Genomic DNA, 25,399 nt, shown 5'->3' on the forward strand with positions numbered 1-25,399 from the left:
GGGGAGAGAGCAGATAAGGCGGCATTGTTCCCTCTCAGACCACTCCCCCACACAACGCCGTGATGTGGGTTGCCCTGCCCTGGTGAATACCTAAGGCTCCGCCCCTTAAAATGGAACAGCTGTGCTGAGGAAAAGAAAATGGCCCAAATGCAAAGCAGACCAAAATTCCAAAAATAGAACTGAAGAAGAGAGAGCCAACCTATCAGATGCACAGTTTACTGGTAATCATGATGCTCAGAGAAATGGTCGAGTATGGTGGCAAAATAGAGGAAAAAGCGAAGGCTATGAAAAAAGTGAAATAAAGAAAAATACACAGGGAACCAACAGTAAAGGGAAGGAAACCAGGACTCAAATCAATGGTTTGGACCAGAAGGAAGAAATAAACATTCAACCAGAACAGAATGAAGAAACAAGAATTCAAAATAATGAAGAGGGTCTTAGGAATCTCCGGTACAACTTGAAACGTTCCAACATCCGAATCATAGGGATGCCAGAAGAAGAGGAAGAGCAAAAAATCGAAAACTTACTTGAAAACATAATGAAGGAGAACTTGCCCAGTCTGCCAGAGGAAACAGACTTCCAGGAAGTCCAAGAAGCTCAGAGTCTCCCAAAGAAACTGGACTCAAAGAAGCATACAGGAAGGCACATCATAATTACATTACCCAAAATGGAAGAGGAGAGAATCTTAAAAGCTGCAAGAGAAAAAGAGACAGAAAAGTTACCTACAAAGATACCTGTAAGAAAATGTTACCTACAAAGGAGTTCCCATAAGACTGTCAGCTGATTTCTCAAAAAGAAACCTTACAGGCAAGAAGGGACTCGAAAGAAGTATTCCAAGTAATGAAAGGCAAGGCCTAAATCCAAGATTACTCTATCCAGCAAAGCTATCATTTAGCATGGAAGGGCAAATAAAGTGCTTCTGAGATAGGGTCAATTTAAAGGAGTTCATCATCACCCAGCCCTTATTACGTGAAATGTTAAAGGGACTTATCAAAGAAAAAAAAGAAGATCAAAAACTATGAACAGTAAAATGAGAACAAACTCACAACTGAACAACTGAACCTAAAAAAAACCTAAAAACAAACTAAGCAAACAACTAGAAGAGGAACAGAATCACAGAAATGGAGATCACATGGAGGGTTATCAGCAGGGAGCGGAGAGAAGGGGGGAAAAGGTCCAGGGAATAAATGGTCAGTACAGAATAGACAGGGGTTGGGGGGTTAAGAATAGTATAGGAAATGGAGAAGCCAAAGAACTTATATGTACGTCCCATGGACTTAAACTAAGGGGGGAGGAGAATGCTGGTGGGGGTGCCAGATGGAGGGGAATAAAGTGGAGAGAAAAATGGGACAACTATAATAGCATAATCAATAAAATATATTTTTGAGAAATTTTTTAAAAGAATGTAAAAAAAATGTGGAAACAACTCGGGCATCCTTCAACAGGCAAATGGAAAACAAACTTGTATATTCTATACTGTGGACTACTCCTCAACTGTAAAGAGGAAATGAACTATTAATACATGAAATCATATGGATGAATGTGAAAATGATTATGCTAAGCAAAAGAAGCCAGACCAGAAAAGAGTATTTACTGTGTGACTTCAGGTATATAAACTCTAGAAGATGCAAACTAACTTATAATGACAGAAAACACATTAGTGATTGTCTGGGGATGAGGAGCCGGGAAGGAAGGATTATGAGATATGAAGGATTAAGGATTAAGAAGGGGCTGGAGACTTTTTTTTTTCATTTTATTTTTTAAAGGTTTATTTTATTTTCATTCAAGAGAGAGGGGAAGAAAGAGAAAAAATCATCGATTGGTTGCCTCCTGCACATGCTCCGACTGGGGTTCAAACCCATAACCTAGGCCTGACCAGGAATTGAACCAGTGGCTTTCTATTATGGGGTGAAACTTCAACCAACTGAGCCCCACCATCCAGGGCCATGATAAAACTTTTTTTAAAAAGATTTTATTTTCAGAGAGAGGGGAAGGGAGGGAAAAAGAAAGAGAGAGAAACATCAATCGGTTGCCTGTTTTACAACCCTTGACTAGGGACCAAACCCGAAACCCAGGTGTGTGCCCTGACTGGGAATCAAACCAGCAGCCTTTTGCTTTGCAGAATAATGCCGACCAAGAGAGCTGTACCAGTCAGGGCCATGATGAAATTTTTAGAAGTGGTGAATATGTTCACTTTATTGATTGTGGTGATGGTTTCACTGTGTATACATATGTCAAAACTTTTATCACATTATATACTCTAAAGATACGCTGTTTAAGATAGGTCAGTTATGCCCTGACCTGTGTGGCTTAGCCGATTGGGTGTCATACCTCAAAACTGGTTTGATTTCCAGTCAGGGCACATGCCTGGATTGCACATTCTTTCTCCCTCTCTTCCCCTCTCTCTAAAAATAAAAGATCTTTAAAGAAAATATATATATGTCAGTTATGCCCTGGCCAGTGTGGCTCAGTTGGGTCAGAGCGTTGTCCTGTAACATAAAAGTTGCTGGTTCAATTCTTGGTTAGGGAACATGCCTACATTGCAAGTTTGATCCCCAGTCTAGGTGCGTATAAGAAACAATCAATCAATGCTTCCTCTGGAATCAATGTTTCTCTCTTTCCCTTCCTCTCTCTCTAAAAGTAATGAAAAAATGTCAAGTGAGGGTAAAAACATTTTTAAAAGATATGTCAGTTATACTTCATCATACTGTTAAAATTTCAAATAATTTTAAATTTTTATATTTTAAATCTTTTTTAAAGAAGAAAACTAACAAAATTTTATTAGTGGAATTACATAGAGCAGTTTTGATAGAGTGGAAAGAGTAGAGGCAAAAAAGTTTTTAAGAATAGACCTAGACATGGTAGATTAAACCCAGTTACTAATTTCTGCTCCCTTCTAAAACTCCTCCAAAATTATTTTTATCAAATGATTTCAGCAAGCATGAATCCACCAGAAAAAAAAAGTGAGTGAAAAAGAAGATGAAGAAGATAAGAGATGCCAACAAAGTTTTGGAAGCTAGAAAGCTTTTGGAGGGACACTGAAAACAGGATTAGTTGCAGAATTTACAAGGAGCAGGCCCTAGCTATCCTGCCCTTCATATCCACAGATAGATAGCTGCTCCCCTCCCACCCTGGCAAAGCTGAGGAGGGAGACAACGTACCTAACTAAAAACAGAAGGATTAAATCAAAGTCTGCATACTGACATGAGACTGTGCCAGCTGTCTTCTCAAATTCAGTTCCAGATCACTGGAAGCCAGGCTCACACCCATCTGGCCTAGGGTTTAAGGGTACCTCTCTGGGCAACTGAACAGCCCAAGGGGGTAAAGAATATACAGATGTGGGTATCTGAGAGTTTTTCCAATGAAATGGCCAGATCCCCTCCTGGTATCCAGGAAAACAACCACAGGATAAGCCACCTCCTCTTCTCCACATACAAAAAGCACTTTCGGGTTCTTCAGGGCTTAACTCTTAAGTATAAGTAGATAGCCAAAGATGACAAGACATTAGATTAAAATCTGTGAGTGAACGATACTGACCAAATCAAGGATAAAAGAAGAAGTTGGAGGAAACAGATAAAATAGAGGGGGCAGAAGAAAATTAAAACAAAAACACTATATAATTTTTATAAACCACTACAATATTCTCAAATTTAAGAGAAGATATCATCATGGAACAAGAACAGGACTATAAAAAAGGACTCTTCAAAGAACAAGGAAGAGCTCTTAACATACAATAGCAGAATTTTTTTTTTAATTAGAAGGATTAGAAGGTAAAGTTAACGAGAATCTCTGGAAAGTAAAATAAAAGGTAAAAGTAATAAAAATGGTGAGAGAAGGAAGAAAATTAATGGATTGGTTCCATAGATACAACACTGAATAATAGGAATTCCTGAAGGTGAGAAAAGAAATTGGAAGGAATAAAATTATCAATAAGTAAGCAGAAAAAATATCCCAAACCTGAAGAACCCATATTTCTACATCACAAGTACTTACCCAGTACCAGGTTAATAAGTAAAAAAGAACCATATTTTTAGAAAATTGAGGAGAAATAAGGATCCTAAATTTTCTTAGAGAAGAAACAGTTCATATCCAAAACATTAGGGTTTAGAATATATCGATTTTCTATATAGCAACTCTGGGAGCTAGAAGACAATGGAGCATGGCCTTCAAATTTTTGGAGGGAAAATGTTTGCTAACTGAAACATCTATAGTCATTTAAGTATGTGGGTAAAAAAATGTTATATGTCAGTAATATTATGGATAAAATAAGGACATTCCAGTCATTCAAGATCTCAAAACATCAGTTCCTATATGCCTTTTATTAGGAAGTAACTAGATTACATGCTCCACCTAAATCAGGGAGTAACTATAAAAGAGAAAGACAAAGGATTGGGAAACAGGGGCTCCAGAGTAGGAGAGACAGCAGGCAATTCCAGAGATTTAGGGGAAGAGACATCCCTGGCAAGGCGTGAGACATTTAGCAGCCTAAAGAGCAAACAATCTAGACTGGGACAAGGGAAAACCCCTGAGACAGTCTCCAAGACTGGAATGAAACTGATAGATTACCTGAAGCATTTGAACTGATTTAGAGGAGATTTACAGCTCTGTAGGAGAGTTTGAGGATGAATTAGTGAAAAATACATAATAAATACTACGCCAAAAAAAAAAAAAAAGTAAAAGAAGAGGAAGTAGTGATTGTTAGTTCCAGGGAAAACAAAAAATTGTACAGGAAAGGAAATTTGATTATACTGTGCCTGTCAAGTGAGGCTCTGAATGGAGTCTGAGGAAAAAGAACTGCAGGCTGTGCAGTTCTGTGAGGACTGTGAGGACTCCTTAAAGGCTCAAATGGAGGGAGGGAGTAGAAGAGGTGCTTGTGGTCTTGAGATTTCAGAATCCATGTACCTGGGTGTGCAGCAGTACAGATTGATGGTGAGGCTCAGCCCCAGGTCCTTAACCACTTCCTAGCTAAAGCAGGAAGGAGATGGTCACCTGTCTAAGATAGGTGTGGAGCAGGGGTATCAAACTCATTTTCACCAGGGGCCACATCAGCCTCGTGGTTGCCTTCAAAGGGCCGAGTGTAATCTCAACTCCTTAACAGTTAAGGAGTAGTTACATTTATACAGTCCTCAAATTATCTCGGCCCTTTGAAGGCAACCGCAAGGCTGATGTGAACCCCCGTGAAAATTAGTTTGACACCCCCGATACAGAGTATCTGATTCCTTAAGACAGAGTTAAGTGTGCTTCCTGTTGTTTCATTGCTTTCTCACACTCTATTGTATAAATTGACTCATTTTGTTTCTTTCCCATTAATCTGTAAATTTTTTTATGGCAAAAACTGTCGTCTTCACTATTATCTCAGCATAGCACCTTGCATGTAATGTGTGCTCAATGAATATTTGTTAAATGAATGAATAGTAGAGGAAGAAAGGTGAGGATATGGTATAAGTTTTATGAATAAAATACTGAAACTTCTGGATGAATGGTCATATAAGGAGACTTTACTCGGGGTGGTGAACACATGGTATGATGCGTAGATGATGTGTTGTAGAATTCTATACCTGAAACCCATACGATTTTGTTAACCAATGTCACCCCAATGAAGTCAGTAAAATAAAAATAGTGAAACTTCTGAAGATGAGGTCAGGAGGGAGGAGTGATGGAGGTCATTAAATTAAGTCCAGAAGTGTTCAAGAAATTTGTAGAAACAATAAGTAAGGATCTAAACAGACTGGAAGTAGATGTAAGAAAAACAGGAAGTGGCAAAAAGGAGCAGTAATCTTTACTGTTTTTTTATGCCTTCCGAGATGATGGAGAACAAGAAAAGGTATGAACCCTGGTGAGGTATGAACCCTGGTGAAGGAGATAGTGTCCTCTGGAAAAAATCATTAAAATTGGCCCTTAAAGGAATGAGTAGGAATTTGAAATATATGTGCCATGGAAGACTAGGGCTTCTAGGCAATAGGGAACATTATATGAGGTCTGTCCAGAAGGTGTCCAGCCATGTACTATGAAAAAATAGAGACATTTATTAAAGAAGATACAAGATACAAGAAACATTGTACATAGGACAATGACACCTCAATCCCCTCTAAAGTAGACACCTTGGGACCTCACACAGTTCTCCGAATTGCCCGCCATCAGCTGCCGCAATGTATTTTCCTGAATTTCAGCAATGGTCTGAAGTCTCTTTCCTTTCAAAGGTGATTTTAGTTTTGGGAAAAGCCAGAAGTTGCAGGGCACCAAATCTGGGCTGTAGGGGGCTGAGTCACCTGGGTGATTTGTTTTGCCAGAAAACTGCACGAGATGTGATGTGCGAGTGCGTACATTGTCATGACGAAGCTGCCAATCACCAGTTGTCCATAGCTGTGGCCTTCTGAATCATCTGAATAGTTTCTGTGGGTGAATGTTCAGGCTTAATGCAAAATTTGATGTAGATTTGTTGCTCTTTTTTCTCAGTCATTTTGAATGTGACAGCCACACAGTACACGTGCTCACCCAATGGCGTCTACCACCTGGTCATTGTTCACGCATGCACATTCCAGTCCACTCTCCTTGGCTGCCAGGTTGCATCGATGTCATGCAAATGGTTCTCATTATATTAACAATGGCCAGGCTTTTTCCATACAGACCTTTGTAATGTAAAGCAAAGAGGGTGGAGGAATTGATGTGTTCTTCATGGGTGAGTAAGGAAGGCAGATAAGAAAAGATCACATAGGCAAACGAAGTGAACTATCCCTCAGGATAGCTGATAGTGAGTGTGCCATTGAAGAATTTCAAGGAGAGCGATGTGATCAGATTTGCAATTTACCAAGTCTACTTCATGGAAGTGGTTTAGAAGGTGGATTGAAATGAGATGGGACCCAGAAGCACAAAGACCAGTGAAAAGGCTTTTATAGCAGTGAGATTTAGAGAAGCTTCCTTCAACTATGGCAGTTAAAAGCGATTAGAAGGGGTGTTGGATATGAGAGCTTTCTTAGGAGGTAAAAGCCATGGTACTTTGTGATGAATAGAATGTGTAGGGTTAAGGAAGGGAGATGGAGAATCTTGTACGATCATAGGTTTCCTGTGTGAATCTTAGTGAATGCCGCTACCATTCACAGAGATAGGGGATATAAAAAGGAGAGGAAGTTTGAGGCAAGATGGTGTTTTATTATGGCCCTATTGGGCCATCCAAGTGGAGAAGACTTGTATGCATGAGAGGGCTAGAGTTGAAAATTTGGAAACCAATGTGGGAGGTTATCGAAGCCATGGGCTTTTTGCTTATTTCTTCTCATCATTATTGTGCTAACTAGAAATTGATTACATATAAGCCTTTGTTTGTTTGTTTGTTTAAACCAATAACCAGAGGCTAAGGCCCACAATTTAGAGCTCTTTAATTGGAGAGGATGGTTAAAGATGAAAGATCAAGAAAATTTTAAAATATAGTATAAATGTCTTTGAGGAAATGATTTAGGTTTGAGGTTTCAAGTAACTTAATAAATTTAAACAAATTGTTACTTTTGTCCTAATTAAAGCATAACACTTGTACAATTAAGTGCATAAAATGCACAGCTCAATGATTTTTGTCATGAATGTGTACATTCTTATAACCACAATCCAGATCCAGATCATCTCTAGCGCCTCATAAGGTTCCCTTGGAACATTGTAACCCTAGTTTTTATTCTAGAGGTTCTAGATCACTGTATAAACTTAGGATGGGAGAATCCTCCCTCTCCTTGGCAAAGCCCTGTAAGCTGCAGAATCAGAAGCCCACAAGAGAAGAATAAAAGTTGAAACCTGGCTTTCCAACTTTGGGCCTGGTATAATGGCTCCTGCAAAGAAGAGTGGCAAGAAGAAGAAGGGCCTTTCTGCCATCAGTGAGGTAGTGACCAGAGAATACACCATCAGTGTTCACAAGCACATCCATAGAGTGGGTTTTAAGAAGCATGCCCCTCGGTCACTCAGAGAGATCTGGAAATTTGACACGAAGGAGATGGGAACTCCAGATGTGCGCACTGACACCAGGTTCAACAAAGCTGTCTGGGCGGAAGGAATCAGGGATGTCCTACCATATCTGGGTGCTGTTGTCCAGAAAATGTAATAAGGATGAAGGTTCATCAAACCACCTCTATGTGTTGTCCAAGAAATAGAATATAACCATACCCCAGAACCCACCCTGTGCCCCTTCTGATCGAATTCCCTCCCTCCCTCAGACGTTCACTAGCCTAAATTCTGTAGTCACCACTCCCTTTTCTTTTATAGTTTTACAAACTACATATAGACATCGATGCCTATATATATAAACACATATATATGATTTTTAAATATGTGTATTTGAACAGTGTATTAATGGAATTATACTGTAAACATATTCTTTTGTGACTTGCTTCTTTTACCCAGTATTGTGCTTTTGTAACTCATCTAGGCTGAAGTGTGTTGCTCTAGTTCATTTTCATGCAGGATAATATTCTGTTGCGTGCAAACACCATGATGTATTTACCTGTTTTACTGCTTATGGATGGGTGTTTCTGTATTTTTTTTTTCAGTTAAAAATAATGCTAAAAGTATTTTTTAAAATCTTCACCTGAGGATATGCTTTTATTGATTTTTAGAGAGAGAGGAGGGGAGAAAGAGAAAAACATCGATGTGATAGAGAAAACCGATTGATTGTATCCCATAGACACCCTGACCAGGGATCTGGGGATCAAACCTGCAACCTAGGTACCAGTATGTGCCCTGACCAGGGATCGAGCCCACAACTTTTTGGTGCATGGGCTGATGCTCCAACTGACTAAGCCACCCGTTCAGGGCTAAAAATTTTTGTATATGTGCAAAAGCTTCTCTGGAGTATATTCCTAGAAGTGCACCTGCCGGTTTGTATAGTAATTACACATTCAAGAATACTACATAATGGCACACTTTGTAAAAGTGGTGGTACCTCCCACCAGGAGTGAATGAGAGTTGCTGTTGCCTTGCACCCTTGTCAATGTTGGTATTGCCCAACTTTTTAATTTTAACCAACCTGGTAGTTGTGAACTAAATTAAATTAAAACTCTTTGTGGTTTTAATTTACATTTTTCTGATTGACATGATATTGAACATCTTTTCAACATGTTTAGGGCCATTTCTGCATCCTTTCCAGTGAAATTCCTACTCAGTTATTTTGTAAATTTTTCTGGGAGGTTGTCTTTTTCTTATGGATTTACAGCAATTCTTTATTACATTCTAATACTTTTTTACCGAAACATCAACATGATCCAAATCAACATGCTTCCTTTTTTATTCTGCAAATCTAGAAACCCAAGGAGAGATGCTTTGAGCAAACCTAGAGAGTGAAACCATTGGCCAGGCTTCTGTACTAGGCACTCTAGTGAAATAGCCATGTGGTCTGCAAGGGCAGGCCCTGGCACTTTGGAGTGCGTTACATCATAGTTACTGGCTGCTGCTGACCTGTGGTGCTTGCCTTTGCAGGTGGAACAGGAGGATTTTGTAATGGAAGGACATGGCAAGACTCCACCTCCTGGTGAAGAAAGCAAACAGTGAGTCACACTTTATTTAAAAAGGATCTTATTACAGATCTTCAGGAGCACTTTGGTTAAACATGCTGAGAGCATGTTTGCAGGGATGTGTGTGTTGGGCACATTGTGGAACTCACCAATTGCTTTGGTAGCTGTTAATGCACTGCATCTATTTATGGACTAACTGGAGGGACAAGAAAGTTGACTTTGTAGTTTTTCATACTTGACTAATCAAAATTTATGTTACACTTTAGCAAAGGCTTTAAGGCTCAGGATGTTCCAAATGGAACTAATTCAGTCTGGTCAATTTCCAAAGAAAGCATAAAATTGTGTATCTTTTTCTTAGCAATGTCTTTATGAAGTGACAAAATTAATAGGCTGTCTTCCCGCATTCCAAGTGTGAATTTATTTGAATAGTACTTCCTGACATTCTATTCCATTGAGTTATTTATACTTCTGATCTTTGTTTAAATCACAAATTGTTTCCCTAAAGGAATAAAATTGTAAATAATGTAACCTAGCCAGAATTCTAAATAATTCAGGATCTCTCCCTTCTTGACTTAAAAAGTGATTAAGTTTTAAATCTGAAATTGGGAGTTCTCTGGGTAGCTTTTTGGTGGCAGTGAGTAGAATTTTTTTGCCCTGGTCACAGAACTTGAAAAATTGTGTTGCAGAGCATACCGGTGTTTCATATGTTCTCTTAAAGAAAAAATAGTTAAGACTGGCTTACAGGACAGACATAACTACTATTTTTTATTCAGACACTAGTCTCCTAAGTTGAATGGTTTAGTGATTCATGGAAGTTTCTGAAAATCTGTAGAGAAATTCCTTTCTCTCGCCTTTTTTATTTTCTAGAAAATAATTTAGCTTTGATTTGTCTTATGAAAATTATGTCTTCAAAATCCTTAGGAATGAATTATTCAGAATAGCTATGCTGCCACATGGCCAGGTTCGTTATAAGAGAATGTTCATCTCATATTTGTTGTGAATGGGAACCAGGATATTTTCACAGCTGGTTTAATTTGCTAACGAGGCAGTTTTAAAAATAGCTTACAATATAAATCCTAACTGTGCTATATTTTGTCAAATGCATGAACTGATGGAATGAATTCATCATTAGCAAATTAGAATACCAAACATCTAGTCCCAGTGGAATTACAGGGATGCTTCAGGTGCTTCTTTCTGCCCCTCTGCCCACTCCCCACCTCTACACTGTGGTCAGAAGTCTTCATACTATAAAAATCATAACTCCCATTTGACAAGTGTTTGTGCGCACCAAGTACTTTGCTTGTTACAGTGTCTGCATTTAATTGGGAGATTAGGGTAGTACTTGTCAATGGTAATGCAGATTGAAATGGAAGTTAGTACTTGAACCCAGATCTTTCTGACTTTAAAGCGTTCTTACAGTATCTTGTTAAACCCAAATTCTTTGCCAACTTTGGGAGCTAAGTTCCTGAAAAGTACTGTCATTAACAAAATGCGGTTGTCAAGATCAAAGTCTCATGGATAAGAGGGAGGTGGGGGGAAACAATGAAAATGGCATTAAGCCTATTTTTAAAACACAGATGAAAGTTCTGTTCTCTGGAGGGTATCCGTTTCTCAAACAAACCAGTCTCTATCTTTAAAAACCTGCTCCAGTAACCCCTCTCCTGAATCAGCTCCTTTAGTTATTCAAGCAACGTTGCTGGGGCAGATTCTCCCACAAGTTTTGTGTTCTACAAACTGCGCTTCTTTTAGAGAGCTTCATACAGCCCCAGCGGACCTGAAACGTCACGTGTTGTGATCCTCACCATTCTCCCTTGTTTTGTATTCACAAGTCTAATGCTGCCTTTTCACAGGTGAATCCTGTTTTGTTTTTATTTTTGTTTTTCTGGGCTCGGTCTGCTATCATACATCGGAATAATAAAGCAGAACTGAATCTGAACTAGGTGTTTTTCCTGTAGACCTACCCACCTCTTCTGTGGGAGTGGGGAGCAGAGGTGTGGCATTCTTGTTTGAGGCAACAGAAATAACTTTATTTTTTTTTTGTATCTCAGAACTCTAGTCAGCAAAGGATGATTGAATCCTGAACTGAAACAGAGAAATTGTAGATCCTGAAAATAACACATTGCTGTATGACTTAATGAAATTCCCATTCATTCTTTTATTTTTTTAATTATAAAAATAATACATGATTGTCATAAAACATTTAAACAGTAAATGTGGATTTAGAAATAAAAGTGAGATTCTTCTTTTACCCTAATTCCCCTCCTAATCTTCCTAAATATTTTCTGTATAACAGCTATGCTCTGACTGGTGTGGCTCAGTTGGTTGGGCATCCTCTTTCAAAGCAAAGTCACCACCAGTTTGATTCCCAGTCAGGGCACATGCTTGGGTTGTGGGTTTGGTCCCCAATCTGGGTGTGTGTGAGAGGTAACCCATCAGTGTTTCCTTTCATATTGATGTTTCTCTCTCTATCTTTCTCCCTCCCTTGCCCTCTCTCTAAAAATAAATAAAATCTTTAAAAAAAACCCTATTTTTCTGATGTAATGTTTCTGAAACATGCTTTTTAAATTTTACATCTTCTACAGTCTATTTCATTATTTTAAACATCTGCAAAACATTCTATTGAATCTATCTACTATAATCATTCTTATCTAATAGATATTTTGATCATTGTTACTAACTTGATTATTACAAATAATGTTTTATTGAACATCCTTATTCTTATATATTCAGATATATTTCTGTAGAATAGATTATATTTTAGAGATGGAGCTGTTTGGTTTATGGGCTCATATTTTTTACATGGAGGTAGCTGATGTCAAATTACCTTCCAGAAAAGCTATATCAGTGTTCATGTCCTCTGACTGAAAATAAAATAGTTTTCTAAATCTATTACAGCTTTTCAAAAAAGAGCATGAGCAGTTGCTTGCCCAGAAATTGTGTTTGAGCATGCTTATTGGAAGCCCATTTCAGATAAAATGTTTCTACCCAGGCAGGCTTTTAAATTGGTCTTATTTATAATACAAGTGATGATCTGGATGTTTGTAGGCAGATCATTTGTTATAAATTATTTTGAAGTTAAATATCAGTTTCAGTGTATTAATGAGTTTGGCCTCTTTTTTCATCTTGTCCTTTTTTTTTAAATATAACTTAGAAACAAGTCTAAGCTTTAAATCTCTATGCTGAAATTTATTCATAGTGTCAAAAGATGTTTGTCTTTAACCAACTAAAATGATTTAATTTTTCTAGTAAATTTTTGTTGACTGAATTTTCTCAACTCTTTTGGTTAATTTTACAAAAGGTATTAAATTATTAAAAGCAAATCTCTCAAAGTAGGATTTCAAAAGAGTTATTTGCACACCCATGTTTATTGCAGCATTATTCACAATAGCCAAGAGGTGGAAGCAACTCAGATGTCCACTGCCAAATGAATGGATAAAGAAAATGTAGTGCTTAAATACAATAGAATGTTATGAAACCTTAAAAAAAAGGAAATCCTGTCATGTGCCACAACACATGAACCTGAAGGACATTATGTTAAACAAAGTAAACTAATTAGAAAGGACACATACTGTATGAGTCCACCCATATGAAGTATCTCAAATAGTTAAAACTATAGAAACAAAGTAGAAGGGTGGTTGCCAAGAGAAAGAGGTGGGGGAGATAGAGAATTTGTATTGAATGGGTATATAATTTCAGATTTTCAAGCTGAAAAAGTTCTAGAGATCTGTTGCAAAACAATTCAAATATACTTAACTATTGAACTTAATACTTAAAAATGGTTAAGATGTCAAATTTACCGTTACCTGTTTTTTACTACAATAAAAATAATTAGCAACCAAATTGAATTGTACTTTAAATGCAAAATACAGCCTGGTACAAAATGTACCAGGTACCTTTAGAACAACAACAACAAAAGAATGTAAAATTAGTAACTTTTATATTGATTTTATATTGAAATGATAATCTTCTGTGTATGTTGTACTAAATAAAGCATATTAAAATTTAAAAAAACAAAAAAGTCTCATTTAATAATGTGTGTTATAGACAGTATCCCCTTTTTAGGGCTAGTTGACAAGAATTAATTTTATCAGTTCCTTTATTTCTACTCCCTTGGGATGCCTTCTTTTTTCCCTCTTTCCAAGGGAGAGTCTGTTCAAAGCTTGCATGGGCATCCTGTTAGGAAATCAGGTGTTGAAACAGTTTTATATTGATTCAGAGAGAAGAATATAATTTATAGAGTAAACACCACTCTCCATACCCCAGTGTGGTATAATACAGCTTTGTGCTTGAGGTGCTGTTTTTAGAATGTCTTAGCTCCAGTGTCTTAATTAAATGCTCATCTCACTAATTACATTCTTCCCAACTTAAATGTCAAGTTAATAAAAATGCCCTTTTAATTTTTAAAAATTATTAATTTTACAGGCCTTTTGTAAGTTCTAATAGTTTGTCCTTATCTATATTTCTGTTTCTACTCTCACTCCTTAACCTACAGCTCTGTTTTCCTCAGATTAGTCATACACTGAAGTTTATTTTCCCCAAATCTCTGTAGTAAGGGTTCCTTTTACTAGGATATTCTTTGTTTCATATTTGACCACCCAGTTTAACCATTCTTTTGGGTACTTGCTTAAAAACTTTGGGCGGCTCTATAGCATTTTCTAAATACAGAAAAAAATGAAAATATTTCCAAATCACTTAGAGATAATTATCAAAACACAAAGTTTGATATTTGGCCATAGGAAACAGTTTTTTTTAACATCTTATTTTTCACCATCAGTTTTTCACCAGTTTTTTTTCCTTTGAACCATTAAAATTTATACGTGTTGAAATAAATTTATTAAAAAGTACCAAATTGAATGATAGAGTAAACTCAACCATTATTACACCACAGTAAGCTGGACCTGAGAAGAATAGTTGGATTTCTAAATAATCTTTTCAGATTTGTTTTTGGAAGAAAGGAAATTTTTCAAGTTAATTGGTATTTTGAAAATGCCACAGATAGTTCAGTAAATGATAGTTATGCTCATGCAGTTTTTGCCGCTGGGAATTTTAGTATAACCATAAACATTTTGTACTAGGTCTTTGGGAAACTCAGCTGCTAATAAATTTTCTAATTTGCATTTGAAGTTACTTTAAAAAATTAATTCTTTGAAAATGTATTTTTCCCAGCAGTCTCAGAATCCTAGTAAATAAGTTCTGAATCTATTTTATGAGGGTTTTCCCTGGATGTCTGGTATTGCAGTAAAAATAACCAAGAGATACGTGTGTCGTAGTTGAAAATGACTGTAAACTGTGGGTCGCTACTACTTAGAGGTTAAGGTAGTGATTTTACACAACAGTAATAGAGCAGATCGTGTGGCTCTCAGCAAACTGCAGTTAATTTAATAAGAGTCTTATTTATTTAGCTTATATTTTATTTATGGACAAATAATATATGCCTTTATGAAAAAAACATTACTTGAAAGACAAGATGTGTTTGTCCAGTGCCTCGAATTTAGTGTTTTAAGCCTTCTTTTTTGGAGATACTGTTATGTAGTTGTAAAATGTTATGAAATACATAGCATTATATAATACAGGTAAAAAAAAATACATGTTTGGTTGCAAGTATCTCCAGTGGTGTCATGAAGAGAAATTAGTGTTCATTTCTCCCACAACGAATGGTCACTAGAGGCCATCCATGCACACATGTGCTGCCCTAAGCATTCTGCCTGAGTTTGGGTTTCCCTTGCCAGGAGGATCTCTGTGAGCCAAAGTGTGGGCTGAGGTAGAGGGGGAGAGTGTAGTAATGAGGAGCTACAGCATGATGGTGGGCAATCAAAGGTCAGGTTAAAGCTTTACACTAGATCTTCAGTTCTTCAAGGGCAGAGACCTGTGGCTTGGTCACTACAGAAAGCATGAATAAATATACTGTACATTGGATGAATGAAGATGTCAGCAAATTCCCACCAACTGTTAAGAATCCCTGTTTTACATACATACTTTGAAAACCTGAAGTGGGGTTATTAAAAATCCTAACCTCAGAATATTTTATTTGTTACTAGCAGAAGAAAAGTGCACATGGCATATTTGACCTTGTGTTTAGTGTTTTCTAGAATATATTCCAACAGACCCAATATTTATCACTGTTCTCTTTAAGTATCCCTACCAGTAAGTTGTCGATTATTGTTTATTTTGCAGAAAATAAATTTTTATCCATTTGAACTTTTCCTTGCTTCTAAGGACCTCCATGAGATGCCTTTTGCCTACCTATGCATATTCTCTACTCTTTAAAGGATCTTCCTGCGCCTTCCCAGTGGATCTCCCTAAGATCTTCTGTGTACATCTGGCTCCTCCTCCCTGCCTGCCTTTATTCAGGCCAAGAGTCCTTTCTTTCTGACCAGGAGCAAATCTAGGTTTTGTGGGAATGCTTTTAAGTCAAAGAAAATTAATTTTAAACACAAATTAGATACAAAGTGAATATTTATTTACAGTGAGAAAAGAAATCACAAAATTGGAAACTTTTAAAAAGTTGACAGCTACAAAATTCAGAAAAAAAACATGGTATTTGTATTAATTCACTGTCTAAAACAGATTGCTATGAAACTTTTTTCCCTACATTGTTTTGGCTATAGGGAAAAATATTACTCCTTCATATTATAAAAATTCTGTGATGTTTCTAAAAATAGAATAGATGTAATTCAGTGTTATCTATAGCATGATTGACCAAAATATGGTTTTTATTATTGACAAATCAGAAAAGTTCCATTCAGCTCACAACTTCTTATTAGTAACATCATATAAATTTCTAAGATTGTTACCACCTTTGGGAAAACCTCTACCAAGTATCTTTAACATATGAGCTACAAGATTTTTATATGAGGTATAATTACAAGGCTTCATTTTTCTTATACATTGACTTTATTCTTCGAATTGACATGTTTACATCATGATATGATCTGGCCCTGCCCATTTCTGTCATTATGTAGTGAGTTGGTCCATTAGCATCTTTTTCTTTTTTAATCTTCAGTTGAGGCTACATTCATTGATTTTTAGAGAGAAGTAGGGAGAAAGAGAGAGAGAGAAACATCATTATGAGAGGGAAACATCAATTGGTTACCTCCCAAACATGCCCCGACTGGGGACCAAACCCATAACCTGGGTATGTGCCCTGACCAGAAATCAAACCCTGGACCCTGACTTCCAGCCAAGATAGAGGTGTAAGTAGACACACTGTACTGCCTCCTTGCACAACCAGAAGGAGAAAAACAAATTTAAAAACAAAAAACAACCAGAACTGACAGAAAATCAAACTGTGTGGAAGTCCGACAACCAAGGAGTTAAAGAAGAAACATTCACCCAGACAGGTAGGAGAGGTGGAGACGGGCAGCCGGGCAGAGAGAACTCACGGCAAGGCGGCGGCTGGTGAACCTGGCGAGGTGGAGAATTGTGAGCTGGGTGGTCCCACATTCCGGTGCAGATAAACTGGGAGGAACAACTGGGCAGACCTCATAACCCAGGGTTCCAGCGGGGAAATAAAGCCTCAAACCTCTGACTGAAAACACTTGTTGGGGTTGAGGTGGCGGGAGAAACTCCCAGCCTCACGGAAGAGTTCATTGGAAAGACCCACAGGGTCCTAGAATATATACAAGCCCACCTACCTGGGAATCAGCACCAGAAGGGCCCAATTTGCTTGTGGGTAGCAGGGGAAGTGACTGAAAACCAGCAGAGAGTGGAGCAAGCTGCACTGTTCCCTCTCGGACCCCTTCCCCACATATAGCATCACAACACAGCCATGTGGGTTGCCCCTTCCTGGTGAAACCTAAGGCTCTGCCACTTAAACGTAACAGGCTCACTGAGACCACCTCCCTCCCCCCCCCCCAAAAAAAAAACCCCGGCCCAAATGAAAGATCAAAGCTCCAGAAAAAATACAACTAAGCAACAAAGAGATAGCCAACCTATCAGATGCACAGTTCAAAACACTGGTAATCAGGATGCTCACAGAATTGGTTGAATATGGTTACAAATTAGATGGAAATAATGAAAGCTATGCTAAGTGAAATAGAGGAAAATGTACAGGGAACCAACAGTGATGAGAAGGAAACCGGGACTCAAATCAATGATTTGGACCAGAAGGAAGAAATAAACACTCAACCAGAAGAGAATGAAGAAAGAAGAATTCAAAAAGGTGAGGAGAGGCTTAGGAACCTCCAGGACAGCTTTAAACATTCCAACATCCAAATCATAGGGATGCCAGAAGGAGAAGAGGAAGAGCAAGAAATTGAAAACTTATTTGAAAGCATAATGAAGGAGAACTTCCCCAATATGGCAAAGGAAATAGACTTCCAGGAATTCCAGGAAGCTCAGAGAGTCCCAAAGAAGTTGGACCCAAGGAGGACCACACCAAGGGACATCATAATTACATTAGTCAAGATGAAAGAGAAGGAGAGAATCTTAAAAGCAGCAAGAGAAAAGGAGAGAGTTACCTACAAAGGAGTTCCCATAAGACTGTCAGCTGATTTCTCAAAAGAAACCTTGCAGGCAAGAAGGGGCTGGAAAGAAGTATTCCAAGTCATGAAAGGCAAGAACCAACATCCAAGATTACTCTCTGCAGCAAAGCTATCATTTAGAATGAAAGGGCAGAGAAAGTGCTTGCCAGATAAGGTCAAGTTAAAGGAGTTCATCATCACCCAGCCCTTATTATATGAAGTGTTAAAGGGATTTATCTAAGAAAAAGAAGATACAAAATATGAACAGTAAAATGACAACAAACTCAGTTATTAACAACCAAACCTAACACAAAAACAACCTAAGCAAACAACTAGAACAGGAACAGAATCACAGAAATGGAAATCACATGGAGGGTTATCAGTGGGGGAGTAGGTGGGGAGAGAGGGGGAAAAGGTACAGAGAATAAGTAGCATATATGGTAGGTAGAAGACAAGGGGAGGTTAAGAATAGTATCAGAAATGTAGAAGCCAAAGAACATACATATGACCCATGGACATGAGCTAAAGGGGGGGAATGTGGGTGGGAGGGCGTGTGCAGGGCAGGGGGGAATAAAGGGGGGGAAATGGGACAACTGTAATAGCATAATCAATAAAATATACTTTTAAAAAAACAAACCCGTGACCCTTCAGTTCACAAGACAACGCTCCAACCAACCGAGCCACACTGGCCAGGGCCAATAACATCTATTTTACACAAGGATGGTTAACAGTAACTTCACCAGACATGGAAGTGCCTGAGAACTACATAAATATATTCCAGTAAGCCTAAAATAATATCACCCAATCAACCTTCCCTTTAGGGATCCTCAAAACACTTGTGGCTACTCTAATTCTGCTGATGGGGAATCATCATGGGGAGTTAAGGTAAGACGGAAAGAGGTGTGGTTTTCACTATTTGGATTAAGATTGTGGTGAAAATATCTTGCTATTGTACATTTTATAAAAATAATTGGTAATTTGGAACAAAATTGGGGAACTCACACTTTCTAATTTCAAAATATATTACAAAGCTATAATAATCAAAACAGTGTTGTTATAAGTATAAAGACAGGTACATAGACCAATGAAATATAATAGAAAGCCAGAAATAAACCCTTGCATATAAGGTCACATGACTTTCAACAAAGGTGTCAAGATCACTCACTGGGGAACGGAGAGTCTTTTCAACAAATGGTGGTGGGAATACTGGCTACCCACTTGCAAAAAAACAAAGTTAGACCCTTATCTTACACCATATGAAAAAATTAACTCAAACTGAATGATAGACCTCAGCTTAAGACCTAAAACTATAAAACTCCTAGAAGAAAATATAGGAGAAAAGCTTCATAATATTGGACTTGGTTATAGTTTTTTGGATATGACACCAGAAAGCACAGGTAAAAAGCAAAAATAGAAAATGGGACTACATCAAATTTAAAAAGTTTTGTGCATCAAAGAACACAATCCATAGAGTGAAAAGGCAGCCTACAGAATGGGAGAAAATATTTGCATATCATGTACACGTATCAAAACATTGGATTGACCAAAACATCCATTTCGGTTTTTTCCATAAAAGACACATTATTCGTTTTCACCAATAACTTTATTGATTTGCATAAATCAATAAAGTTATTGATTTGAGTGTGTCAGCTATCTCTCTTGTGGCATAACTTTGATTGTTCTCAATTAATGTGTCAGCTGGTCTACCCAACTGTGGAGCATTGTCCAGTGAGAAATCTCCAGCACGAAACTTCACAAATCACTTTTGACACATTCGACCTGTTATAGCACCTTCTCAATGCACTGCGCAAATCTTTTTTGTGTGTTTCAGTTGCATTTTTACCTTTCTTGAAATAGTAAAGCATAATATGCTTAAAATGTTGCATATTTCCTTCCATCTTCAATATTAAAATGGCTACACAAAAATTCACTATTTTTTTTTTAAATGTTTGCTGATAGGACAGCTGTCACAATACAATCTAACAAAACTCTTTTGAATGAAGTTAAAGACAACTAGGTGTTATAAGAACCATGTTACTCGGAGGAACCAAGATGGCGGCGTAGGTGGACACACTGCACCTCCTTGCACAACCAGAACTGACAGAGAATCGAACAGCAAGGGGGACCGACACCAAGGAAATAGAAAATAAACATTCATCCAGACTGGTAGGAGGGGCGGAGACGGGCACCGGGGTGGAGAGGACTCGCATGGCTGTGGTGGGACTGAGACTGGCGGAGTGTGGGACAAATGGCGCAGGCAGTCTGAGCACTAGCAGACCCTGCGGCCCCACATTGAGGGGCGGAGACGGGCACCGGGGTGGAGAGGACTCGCATGGCTGTGGTGGGACTGAGACTGGCGGAGTGTGGGACAAATGGCGCAGGCAGTCTGAGCACTAGCAGACCCTGCGGCCCCACATTTGCACAGATAAACCCAGAGGGCCGGACTCAAGAGTGGCGGAGAGTGGGGCAGGCAGAGCGGCGGGTAGCACCCCACAGCACCACATTCGCCCACAGATAAACTGGATGAACGGTGGGGAGCGAAGCAGACCGCGCAACCCAGGGCTACAGCACGGGGGAAATAAAGCCTCAAACCTCTGATTGAAAACGCCCGTGGGGGTTGGGGCAGCAGGAGAGACTCCCAGCCTCACAGGAGAGGTTGTTGGAGAGACCCACAGGGGCCTAGAGTCTGCACAGGCCCACTTACTCGGGAACCAGCACCAGAGTAGCCCAGTTTGATTGTGGGTATCGGAGTGAAAGATTGAAAGCCGGAGGAGAGTGAGGCGGGCGCCATTGCTCCCACTAGGCCCCTCCCCCACGTACAGCATCACAGCGCAGCCACCAGCATTACCCCGCCCCGGTGAACACCTAAGGCTCCGCCCCTTAAAGTAACAGACGCGCCAAGACAAACAAACAAACAAACAAAAAATGGCCCAAATGACAGAACACTTCAAAGCTCCTGAGAAAATACAACTAAGCGAGGAAGAGATAGCCAACCTATCGGATGCACAGTTCAAAGCACTGGTTATCAATATGCTCACAGACTTGGTTGAATCTGTTCGAAAAACAGCTGAAAAAATGAAGCCTATGCTAAGAGAAACAAAGGAAAATGTACAGGGAACCAATAGTGATGAGAAGGAAACTGGGACTCAAATCAATGGTATGGACCAGAAGGAAGAAACAAACATCCAACCAGAAAAGAATGAAGAAACAAGAACTTGGCAAAATGAGGAGAGGCCTAGGAACCTCCAGGACACCTTGAAACGTTCCAACATCCGAATTATAGGGGTGCCAGAAGGAGAAGAGGAAGAACAAAAAATTGAAAACTTATTTGAGCAAATAATGGAGAACTTCCCCGATCTGGCAAAGGAAATAGACTTCCGGGAAGTCAGGAAGCTCAGAGAGTCCCAAAGAAGCTGGACCCAAGGAGGAACACAACAAGGCACATCATAATTACATTACCCAAGATTAAACGCAAGGACCTACATCCAAGATTACTGTATCCAGCAAAGCTATCATTTAGAATGGAAGGGAAGATAAAGTGCTTCTCAGATAAGGTCAAGTTAAAGAAGCTCATCATCACCAAGCCCTTACTGTATGAAATGTTAAAGGGAGTTACCTACGAAAAAGAAGATCAAAAATAGGAACAGTAAAAATGACAGCAAACTCACAGTTATTAACGACCACACCTAAAACAAAAACGAGAGCAAACTAGGCAAACAACTAGAACATGAGGGTTGTCAATAAGGGAGTGGGAGGGGGAGAGGGGGGTAAAGGTCCAGAGAATAAGTAGCATAGATGATAGGTGGAAAATAGACAGGGGTAGGGTAAAAATAGTGTAGGAAATGTAGAAGCCAAAGAACTTATAAGTATGACCCATGGACATGAACTATGGGGGGGGGAATGTGGGAGGGAGGGGGGTGGGCAAGATGGAGTGGAGTGGGGGGGGGGGAATGGGACAACTGTAATAGCATAATCAATAAATACATTAAAAAAAAAAGAACCATGTTACTGAAAAAACTAAACAAACTTTTTCTCCAGCCCAACATAAAAAGAACTACAGGTCAACAACAAAATACCAAGTAACTTGGCTTAAAAATGGACAAAAAACTTGAATAGACATTTCTCTGAAAATGATCTATGAATGACCAAGAAGCTATGAAAAGACACTCAACATCACTAATCATCAAAGAAATGCAACTCAAAACCACAATAAGATCATTTCACACCGATTAGGATGGCTACTATTAAAAAAAAACAACAGAAAATAATATGTGCTTGCAAGAGTGTGGGGAAACTAGAACCTTTGTGCTCTGTTGGTAGGATTATAAAATGGCATTACTGCCATGGAAAACAGTATGGAGATTCCTCAAAAAATTAAAAATCAGAGCTACCATATGATCTAGCAAGGCCTCCTCTGGATATGTATCCAAAAGAATTAAAAGCGGATTCTGGAATAAATATTTGCAAATCCATATTCATGACAGCACTATTCACAATAGCCAAGAGATAGAACTAACTCAAGTGGTCATTGGCAGATGAGTGGATAAACAAAATGTGGTATATACATACAATGGGATATTATTCAGCCATGAAAGAAGGAAATCCTGTCACATGCTACATCAAGGATGAACCTTAAGAATATTGTGCTACGTGAAGTAAGCCAGTCAGAAAAAGACAAATACTGTATAATTTCATTTATATGAGATATCTAGTCAAATTTATATAAGTAAAAGTAGAATGGTAGTTACCAGTGGCTGGAGGGAAGGGGAAAAAGGAAGTTATTTAATAGTGAATTTCAAATTCGCAAGCTGAGAAAGTCCTGGAGATCTATTTTACAACAGTGTGAATATATGTAACAGTACTGAACTGTGCACTTAAAAATGATTAAGATGGTAAATTCTGTGTGTATATTTTACCACAATAAAAATAGAAGAACTGCATTTTAACAAAAAATAAAAAGATCATTTGAGTACAGTGTTAAAAGTGAGGGGTCCTGTAGCTTATACTTCAGTAGTCTCCATTTTCTAATTCCTGTCTCTCGTAGGTTGCACAGCTAACAATTTATCTTACACTTTCTTGTGGCTGTCCTGTGTATGTGTATATGTTTTATCTCTCAATTATAGGATTTTAAGTGTTGGCTTTTTTGCACCCTGTAAATACCTAGGTTCATAGTATTCATCTATTTATTCCTTTGTTTATTCACTTGGTCATTCATTCAGCAAACATTAATTGAATTTCTCCTCTGTGCTAGATCCAGAAAAAACCCACATGCCGTGCCCTTACGAAGTTCATAGTTTAGTGGGGGAAGAACCAAGTAAATGGGTAACAATAATAATAGGGGTATGGATGTGCTACCACAGAGGTACCTACCTACAGGGTGACAGGAAGCACAGGACAGGACACTGGATTCAAACTGGAGTGTCAAGGAAGGCTTACTCCCTGAGGTTTGGTTCTAAAGAATGTCAGAATTTTTAAAAAATGTTCCCTGAAAGATCTGCTAGCATTCTAACTTCTAAATGTAACAAGGGTGTAAATGCTAACATTCTGTTTTCCAACTACAGTCGAAAAATTTTGGATTGTAGTTGCACTGGAGATTCCCAAGTAGTTTTGGCTACCGTTTCCATCTTCTGACTTTGTTGTTGTAAGAATCCTGGAAAAACTTAGCTCTCACATTTATATTTTTCCTTATCATCCTTCCTCCTCACTAATGGTAGTACTGAAGTTGCAAAGACAGAAAAGCCTCTGCCTTTCTCGTGTTCGTGTGGCAAACTCCTACTCATTCTTTATGCCTCAATCCAAAATCTCTCATCTCCCCTGTGAAATCTCTCCTGACTCTCCAGCAGTTAGTCCTTTGTAACACTATAGCATAACTGTCCCATATCTCTGTTTGTACTTTAATTATGGCATTTACCAGACTGTATTTTAATTACGGATTTACATGGCTCTGTCCTTCAAGGTGTTAACAATCATCTCTTTATCCTCCTGGGCTTGGTTCTAGCACAGTGTCTAAAACATAGTCGATGCTCAAAAATAGTTTTTAAATGCATGAATGAATGGTGAGTCATGTTTGGAGTCTTATTTTTGAAAGAGTTGATTTGCCTTACTATATTTCATGGTCACAGATTGCTTCTGTAACAACCCCAGTTATCTGATGATAGAATCACTTTTATGTTCAAAATATCTTAGGTACTTCTCTCCACCTCTACCACCTCCATCTTGTTCAAGCTACCCTCCCTCACCTAGATGGAGCAGTCTCCTTCCAGCTTGTCTCTCTTCTGCTTCTTTTGGTCCTCTGTAATGTAGTCTCCATATAGAAGCCAGGATAAGTCTCTTCTAAAGTGGTAGTAAGACTTCCATGGGTCCTTGGAATTCTTTCTTTGGGATATTTTAGAGATTTTTTCCCACTTATGGAAAACATATTAAAAGGTGCCCACATCCCATATTAAATATGTGGTTTCATTTATTTGTTTTTGTTATCACATGTTAAAAGTATTGTACTATTTTGCTTCTGAAATTCTTTCGCTACAAATAACTGACTCAAATTATAATTGCCTAAGATTTCTTAACAGTTAACATTTTTAGGACTTTTTGCAAAGTGAGAATTGTTTTCAAATGTAATGAAATTTTATAAATGCTAAATTTAATAGTGAATAAAATTTATGGGTTATATTTTGGGGGCACTTAAGCATTTATTATTTTTTATGGTTATAAACTTCTTACTATATTTTAGACTTGCAAATGTATCTTTTCCAGTCTCAGACATTTTCCAAGGTCCCTGAGAAGCTTGTCGACCCTAAGTATTAGGTAGAAAGGAAATAATAGATAAAATGGCACTGTTCACTCTCCTACTTTAAAATTTTTCTGTGACTTTCCACTGTTCTGAAAATAAAATCCTTACTGTGGCCTAAAGGACCCAGTATGATTTAGCGCCACCTGCCTCCCCAAGTTCATCTCCTCTCTCTCCTCTGTTCACATGCCCTGGCCTCCTCATCACCCATCCCTCTTGTTCTTTGAACACTCAAGCAGTCGCTTTCTAACTTGGCTTAAATGTTCCTCCTGAGAAAAGCCTTCCCTAACCATCTTATATAAAGTGAGCCTCCCTCAGTCATTGTGTCCCATCACACTCTTTATTTTCTTCTCAGTGATTTCCTTTTCCCATGAGCATGTTGACTCCGTGTGGACAAGAACCTTTCTTAATTTATTGCCGTCCCCCAGCACCTAGCAGAGTCAGACACACAGAAAGCACTTTGTGCATACTTGTTGAAAAAATGAAGATTTATGTTAATAGATTTTGTAATTGAACCATCCTTGCATTTTTGGTACAAACCCTACATGGTCCTAATATTCTCTTAAAACTGCTAAATTCTATTTGCAGATATTTAACTTAAGATTTTTGTGTCTGTCTTCACAAGCGAAGATTGGTCTATAGTTTTGGGGTTTTTTTGGTACCAT

At 38.4% G+C, this 25,399-nt stretch overlaps 1 protein-coding gene across 5 annotated transcripts in view; it reads left to right on the forward strand.

Annotated features, from left to right (window-relative positions):
* TNRC6B (trinucleotide repeat containing adaptor 6B) overlaps nucleotides 1-25,399 on the forward strand; it is a 235,796-nt gene that overhangs the window by 81,506 nt on the left and 128,891 nt on the right. For all 5 annotated transcript variants that reach the window (XM_053919604.1, XM_053919603.1, XM_024579685.4 and 2 more), the window contains one exon: nucleotides 9,451-9,518. In XM_053919604.1, coding sequence (XP_053775579.1) covers nucleotides 9,451-9,518 — 68 coding nt within the window. The remainder of the gene's footprint in view (nucleotides 1-9,450; nucleotides 9,519-25,399) is intronic.

The sequence above is a fragment of the Desmodus rotundus genome, chromosome 3 (genome assembly GCF_022682495.2).
Source record: "Desmodus rotundus isolate HL8 chromosome 3, HLdesRot8A.1, whole genome shotgun sequence".
In the NCBI taxonomy this organism is placed as follows: Eukaryota; Metazoa; Chordata; class Mammalia; order Chiroptera; family Phyllostomidae; genus Desmodus; species Desmodus rotundus.